The 7,186-nt window shown below is 47.0% G+C and overlaps 1 protein-coding gene across 1 annotated transcript; it reads right to left on the bottom strand.

The window, feature by feature from the left end:
* Positions 1-3,922: 3,922 nt before the first annotated feature.
* LOC119381705 (uncharacterized) lies at positions 3,923-5,690 on the bottom strand. The gene is made up of 2 exons (XM_037649474.1): positions 5,289-5,690; positions 3,923-3,991 (listed from the first exon to the last, which is right to left on the bottom strand). Exons 1-2 carry the CDS (start codon positions 5,688-5,690, stop codon positions 3,923-3,925), a joined length of 471 nt encoding a protein of 156 aa, XP_037505402.1.
* Between the last annotated feature and the right edge of the window lie 1,496 nt (positions 5,691-7,186).

The following is a 7,186-nucleotide window of genomic DNA, read 5'->3' as shown; positions in this document are numbered from 1 at the left end:
CACTGTACCTAACTAATAGGATTGGCGCCGCTACCTATAGTGTACGCAGTTCAACGTTTTCGCCCATATTATTCATTGTATTAGTTATTCTGTCCTATTGATTTGTATATCCCGGATAATATCGCACACACTTATCGCTGTGCTTCATATCGGTGTGCACACCTTACGAGATTATGAGTAGTCTGGTTTTGCTGCATGTAATTATATTTCCGTGCTGTAGAAACTTCGAAAAATAGAGACGGCATTTGCTAGTTAAGCATTTGACTCATTAATGGGCCCAGTTTTGTCTATATTGCTGGCACCGTGCAAGCACGACTAGAAGAACAGAACAGTGTGACATGACATTGTAGCTTCTGTAAAAGACTAGCATTAGGCATAGTAAAAAGGCAGAATTCAAGGCATGGATATAAGTCAAAACACGTTTCTGTACGATTCGTGTATAAGCAAAACCAAAATCTCGTATGACCGGCACTTCGGCATTTTCTAGATTTTGTTGAAGGGAGGAGGACATCAAGAAACAGAAATACAGGTTTGTTGTCCAGTTCGTATACCGGCTGGCTACGTCTGCATTGGGGATTGTGGGTAAGGGGGACAAAAGAGGATAGAAAGGAGATGGCACGGGGAAAAAAGAAAAGGGGAATGCGAAACTGCTTAGTCATTCTATCTATAAGACCGGCTGTCCGTAAAATGCGCAACAACGCTTTCAACGCCTTCTGTGCGGAGGACGGTCTCGGCAAATGTCGCAGGACCATTTTGTCTGACAAAGGGCGATTGTCAAGTCACAGAGAAGATGGGCAATCTTTTACTCGCAGCTACTACAATCGCATGTATATGGAGTTTTAGGTCATTGCAATTCGAAATGAGTAGGCGTTCGTGAAGGCCACGCGAAGCCACAGGTCTCAAAGAAGCACCTTTACTTCTCTCAAGCATGAGATGTTAAAACATTCTGTAGTGCAACGCTCACTGCTAGTAAACGCACTTGTGTGCGTGAAGAATAAAATTTAGCATCAGAACCTTAGCAAAGAAAATGCAGTTGAGGAGAATAATGTCGTCCAGTTTCGTTGCTTCCTTTGCGGTATGATTCTAAACATTGTTACGGCTCAAAACGCTTTCGTGCTAAGCGACCAAAAGACTGCTAATGACACGAATAGCTTACGTTTACGAAAACCCTGTTATAGGTTTCGTTTTTAGATCAGATAACATCGCGTATAGGAGATATGCCCTACATTTAAAAAAACAGAGAAAAAAATCTATTTTTTTATGAACTCACTTGCTTTACATTTTTTATGCGCGATTTTGCACCAACTTGTGCGTCTTTTATAGGTTATTATTCTCCTATAAACATGATATTCTACGCAAGTTTCTCACAGGCACGAGACGCTATCTCAGTGACTGAGCTAATCCACAGATATTAATTTAACACAAGACATCACTGTCTCACCAGTGTTGGTACCCTTCACATACAGCTGCTGGCAAATGTCCGCTATGATTTGTTTAGATTTGGATTTTTATTTACAATACTGCCAGTCTCTACTGAGACCATTTGTTGCTTTCCTTTTCGCAGTTTCCGGCTCGATTTTACCAAGGAAAATGTGTGACTGCCGAAACGTGGCATCCTTATATGTGGATTTCCTTTGCTTTTTCAATTTATATCTCTCTGTCCTCTTTACGACCCCTACCCTCCCCTCCCCCTCCCTCCTCCCCCCAGTGCAGGGTAGCAAACCAATTACAGGAACCAGGTTGACCTTCCTGCTTTTCCTTTTCCTCTTTCTCCAAACTCTCCCTATAAATAAAGGTGATATGAGCACAATACCTGTCTAGTTGAAACTCCGCATATGCTTTCGTTGACGAAATTGAAGTCTCATTGTTGCTGTGTGCAACACATATAAGCTTCATTGGCTTAAATTGTGGCTCTTGAATGATGTCTGCCGCAATACAAGGCTTCACAGTGTGCTGACCAGCGAGAAATCTCGCCTTTAACTTGTCTTAGCCGAATGGTGGTGCCTTCTATTCGCGATACTGAACAGAAGAACGAAAGAACAGCGTACAGGATTCCCGCAAGGCGAACGCGAGAATGAGGGGCGTGTACGCTAACCAGGCATTACGGAGAGATCAATAGCTTTCCCCACACGGCACACATCCACGCGGGAGACAAGCGCAAGGATCACGGTATACACGAAGAACCCGTGTTTCGATACTCGCGCATCGAGTCCGCTACATGGCTCGCGACAAGCCGCTGCAGCGAGCATTGATTTTCGATCTTGCAACGCCGGTACGACATGTATGATGATGTTCGGCTATATCGAGAGCGCAGTTTCCGGCTCGATTTTACCAAGGAAAATGTGTGACCGAAACGTGGCATCCTTATATGTGCATTCAACCAAAATATGGTCACTTTTTTACTAGGATCACTGAACGACAGCGGCACGAAAGAACAGCGTACAGGAGCAGTTGTTTTTTCTTGTGCCGTCATTTTACGCTCCTCGTAATGAATTTAAAAATTTTACCAACAAGCGCAATTTTCAACCCTTCTGCCGTGAAATTTTCAGAAGTTTCGAAAGTCGCGTTTCCGGATGTTTTGCCTTTTTTTTTTCGTTATACTAGTGTAGACGCTACGGTATTAGCGGGTACAGAAGAACTGAGCCAGGAGCCATCGTGTCGCCATGATAGAACGTGTTCTCACTTCTTCCTCTTCTTTGCCTTTTCTGGCTGGCTGCGTTTATTTATTGTTTTCTACATCCTGCCCCGCCCCAGAAGTAGTAGGCATTTCCAGGTGATGCAGAGCTTGAGCGGGTCTTTTAAACACTTTTCCGTCTTGTGTCTTGATGGTGTAAGCCTGCACCAGACCATCACGACCGGGGTGCACTTCCAATATTCGACCTAGCTGCCAAAAACACCGATTCTTCTTGTCGTCTTGTAGTAGCACGACATCGTCTACCGTTAAACTTCGGTTAGATCCTTGCGGATACCGATGCAGAGACCGCAATTCCAGGAGATACTCCTTTCTCCATCTTTGCCACAGATGATTCAACAGCCTCTGACGATACTCCAGCTTCCGGATAACACCATTCCTAGTAGTCTGCGGCCAGGTTGAAGTTTCACATCGGTCAGGTTCCGGATGAGCCAGGATCGAACTCCCGATGAGAAATTGCGCCGGGCACACCGGTGACGGTTCTCCTGCCTGCGTGTACGTATATGTCAGAGGACGAGAGTTGATGACAGCTTCGACTTCTAGAAGTAATGTCATCAACTCTTCGCTTCCTAGACTGCTTTTCCCAAGAACTTTTCGAAGAGCTGACTTGATCGATTGGATGAGCCTTTCCCACCAGCCACCCCACCACGGGGCGTTGGGCACAAGGAATTTCCACGATATTCGATGGTTGGCGAGAAATGTAGCAAACGGGGATCCACTTATGTTTCCCTATGTCCCGCAGCTCTTTGCTTGCCTTCTTGAACGTCAACGCGTTCTCAGAGTAAACTGTTCGAGGCATTCCTCTACGAGCAAAAAACCTCCTGAAGGCAAGAATGAAACTGTCCGCTGAGAGGAAGTTTGCCAGTTCCAGATGTACCGCTCTTGTTGTTGCGCAGGTAAATAACACAATATAAACCTTGGTACACTGGGCCTCACGCTTGTTGAATTTCACATACAACGGGCCTGCAAAATCGATTCCGACAACTTCAAACGGGTGAGACATAGTAGCTCGATCTTCTGGCAGTGGGGCATGTTCCACATTCATGGGCTTCGTTCGGAATCGTTTGCAGAGGTAACAGTTGTGGATCAATTTCTTTGTCTCCTGGCGAGCATGAATAATCCAGAACCGCTCACGAAGTATTGTCAGTGTAGCTGATACACCGCCATGTAAAGCACGGCAATGCGCTTCCATAATCACTAGTCTCGTGAAGTCATGGTTCTGAGGCAAAATCAGTGGATGTTTTTCTTGAACTGAGAGTTGCGCTCTCTGTAGGCGTCCACGAAGATGAAGTTGTCCTTCTGTATCCAAAAATGGATGCAGGTCATGAAGAATAGACCGTCTTGAGATCTCGAGTCCGTTGGACAGTTGCCCCATTTCTTGCGAGAAAGCTTCTCGCTGAGCTCTTATTATCCAGAACTTCTCGGCCAAATTCAACTCTTCTGCGACAATAGGCCCCGTATGTGGTTTTGGTGCGCGCCGTGTTCTTTCCACAAATCTTGTAACTAACGCCGTAACACGAAGAAGCCTGGTCAAGCTGCTGTACTTCTTGACGTTTATGACATCTTCAAGTGGTTCTCGTATGTGTAGAAGTAGTTCTGTCTGAGGAACTTCTTGTTCGTTGTCATTTTCTGAAACGCCAACCGGATGGGGTTCGACCGGCCAAGTGGTTTCGGGCTGAATCAACCATTCTGGGCCGTTCCACCAGCTGAGGCATTCCCGAAGCGCTGCTGCTGATAATCCCCGTGTAAGATAATCAGATGGGTTCTCCTCTCCAGGACAATAACGCCATTGATGTCTGTCGGTACAGTCAGCTATCTCAGCCACTCTGTTTCTCACAAAAGGGCTGAGTTTATCTTGCTGTGCACGAATCCAGCTCAGCACAATTGTAGAGTCTGACCACATGATATTTGCGAACTGTACGGTGTCCCATGACTTCCTGAGGTACTTTAGTAGTCTCGCTCCTACAATAGCACCCATTAGTTCCAACTTTGGCATTGTCAAGGATTTTATGGGTGCCACTCGAGACTTTGCTACGATGATCTTCGTACCACAACGGCCATTGAGGTCCACTGTTCTAAGGTATGCGCATGCTCCATAAGCCCTTGGACTAGCGTCAACGAAGATATGGACTTGCGTCGAGGTGATTTCTGCTTTCGGATGACTCATGACGTAGCGAGGTATCTTAATAAGGCATAGCTGAGCAACTTCAGAACACCATTCTTTCCATGCCTTCTCGATTTCAATAGGTAACTTGGAATCCCATGGTGTCCGTAACAACCATAGCTTCTGGAATAAGATTTTCGCAGTTACCGTGAAAGGCGAAAGAATACCGAGAGGGTCGAATATTCTGGAAGCTGTTCTTAAGATGGTCCGCTTCGTGTTCTCCTTCCCCGAAAGCAGGAACTGCGCGACAGACTTTGAAGAACATGCCAAGTAATCTTCTTCGGTGTTCCAGAGCATACCTAGAACCATTGCTGAAGTACCGTCAAATCCTTCCACACACTCTTCGTTATTCGAGAAAACTTCCCGGAGCCGAGTGTCATTTGTCTTCCACTTCCGCAGGTTCATTGCAGCGTCTTCCAAGATCGACCTTGCCTTGTTGTACACGTCTAAGCCTTCGTCAAAACTATCGGCTCCTATAAGCAAGTCGTCCACATAGAAACTCTGCTTCAGTGTTCGAGCCAATGTTCTTTGTTCTCCGCCAACGTTGTCCAAGTGGTGATGTATCGTTGCCATCAGCAGGAAAGGGCTTGATGTCGATCCAAATGGTACACGTGTCATTCGCCATTCGACTATGCTGTCGTTTACACCACGAGGCACGTTCTCAAACCACAGAAACCGAAAGGCATCTTGGTCCGGTTCCTGTATTTCTATCTGCAGGAAAGCTTTCTCGATATCGGCGTTGATGGCTATCGGGTAGCATCGAAAACGAAGGAACACTTGAAGCAGATCAGGATTAAGGTTGATTCCTTTGTCCAAACAGTCGTTGAGTGACATGTATCCTTTGACATGCGATGACGCGTCGAACACTACTCGCAATTTTGTGGTCAGCGAGTCTTCTCGTACAACCTCGCGATGCGGCATATAGTACACGGTATTATCAGCGTTTCGGTCCGGCACCACTTCAGCATGTCCCATTTGCAAGTATTGACGTATTGTCGTGTCATATTTGTCGTATTGTCGTGTCATGCTGAGAGAGCCTTTTGACGAGCTTGTGAAGCCGGTTGATTGCTGTGTCACGGTTGTCGCCTAGAAGATGCTTGCGATCTTCTTTCCATGGTAGTGCCACCGAGTACCGGCCGCCAGACTTCCTAACGGTCTCCTTAAACTGTAGAAGGTTCCGGTCGGAGAGACATTCGCTGGAGTCAGTAATGCCCATAGAGTCCAGTCGCCAGAAGGACTGTAGGATTTCTGCTGTCGATTCCTCTTCTGCTGCATCAACACGCAGGACGCTGACAAGGAGATGAGTTCCACAGTCCAAAAGGGTCTTGTGGCTAATAGGTCCCTGTACTGTCCAACCAAATATTGTCTCCATTGCTACTAGACCTGAAACGTCAGGACTTCGGACAACTTCACCGGTGATTACTTGCCACATATAGTCCGAACCTATTAGCAAACCGATTCCGGTGTCTCTTGCGTCCTTAGGCCAGTAGTCGTTCGCAAGCAACTTTCCTTGTCCTCTTAACTCTTGAATAAATATGTTGTTCGCTGACGGTACAGTCACATCGTGGCAAATGGCAGGGACGACTACAGCTTCTATGCGAATGTCAGCCTTGTTGTATCTATTTTGAAGCTGTATTTCAACCACGTTCCGCTTTTGTGGCGCTGAAGAGCAAGTGCTTCCGAAGGTATTCAGTGACAACCGTGTCTGTCTGACCACGTTCAGACTAAGCATACGAGCTACATCTTCCTTGATGAAACTTCTTTGGCTTCCTCCATCCAGAATCCCTCGAACGCATTGCCTCCTGTCTTTGTTGGCCAATTCAGTGCGGAATGTCTGTAGGTACACCGCGTTGTCCTTAGGTGGTTGGCCAGTGGACGATTCGTTATTGCAGGCCGAAAGAGCGTTCGAAGAAACACACACCGTGGCGCTTCCTGATGGGCCTGTCGTCGTCGAAATCCTCCGGTAATTGGGGTCGCACATACTTGAGGCGTGTCTTCCGCGGCAGGAACTGCAGGTGAGCTTGACACGACAATCCTTCGCTCTGTGACCTTTTGACGTGCAGCGAAAGCACCGGTTCTCCTTTGTCAGCTGCTCCTTCTTGACCGCCAGAGGGATATCCGCGATGCAACTCCGCGTCCCATGCTGATCAGTACGGCAGAAGAAGCATTTGAACCTTGCGCTAGACGTGGCCTGCAAAATTGATGCCGCCGGGATGCTACTATGCCTCCGGTCCAAGCGATCGTCCAAAGGAGGCCTCTGACGTGGCAGTGCGTGCTGTTCTCTGCTTTCGAGCTCCACCCGCATGAACAGTAAAAGGTCGTTCAGCTCG

This window comes from Rhipicephalus sanguineus, chromosome 2, assembly GCF_013339695.2.
Source record: "Rhipicephalus sanguineus isolate Rsan-2018 chromosome 2, BIME_Rsan_1.4, whole genome shotgun sequence".
Lineage (NCBI taxonomy): Eukaryota > Metazoa > Arthropoda > Arachnida > Ixodida > Ixodidae > Rhipicephalus > Rhipicephalus sanguineus.
The sequence above is the reverse complement of the archived record's forward strand: the minus strand, read 5'-3'. Positions and strand labels throughout refer to the sequence as shown.

Bases quoted from the DNA above. Each gene is read 5' to 3' on its own strand.
- LOC119381705 (XM_037649474.1), bottom strand. From the start codon at position 5,690: ATGTCACTCAACGACTGTTTGGACAAAGGAATCAACCTTAATCCTGAT. The intron at 3,992-5,288 runs GCAAGGTCGATC...TTTTGGATACAG, and splicing joins GCTTAGACGTGTACAACAAG to AAGGACAACTTCATCTTCGT.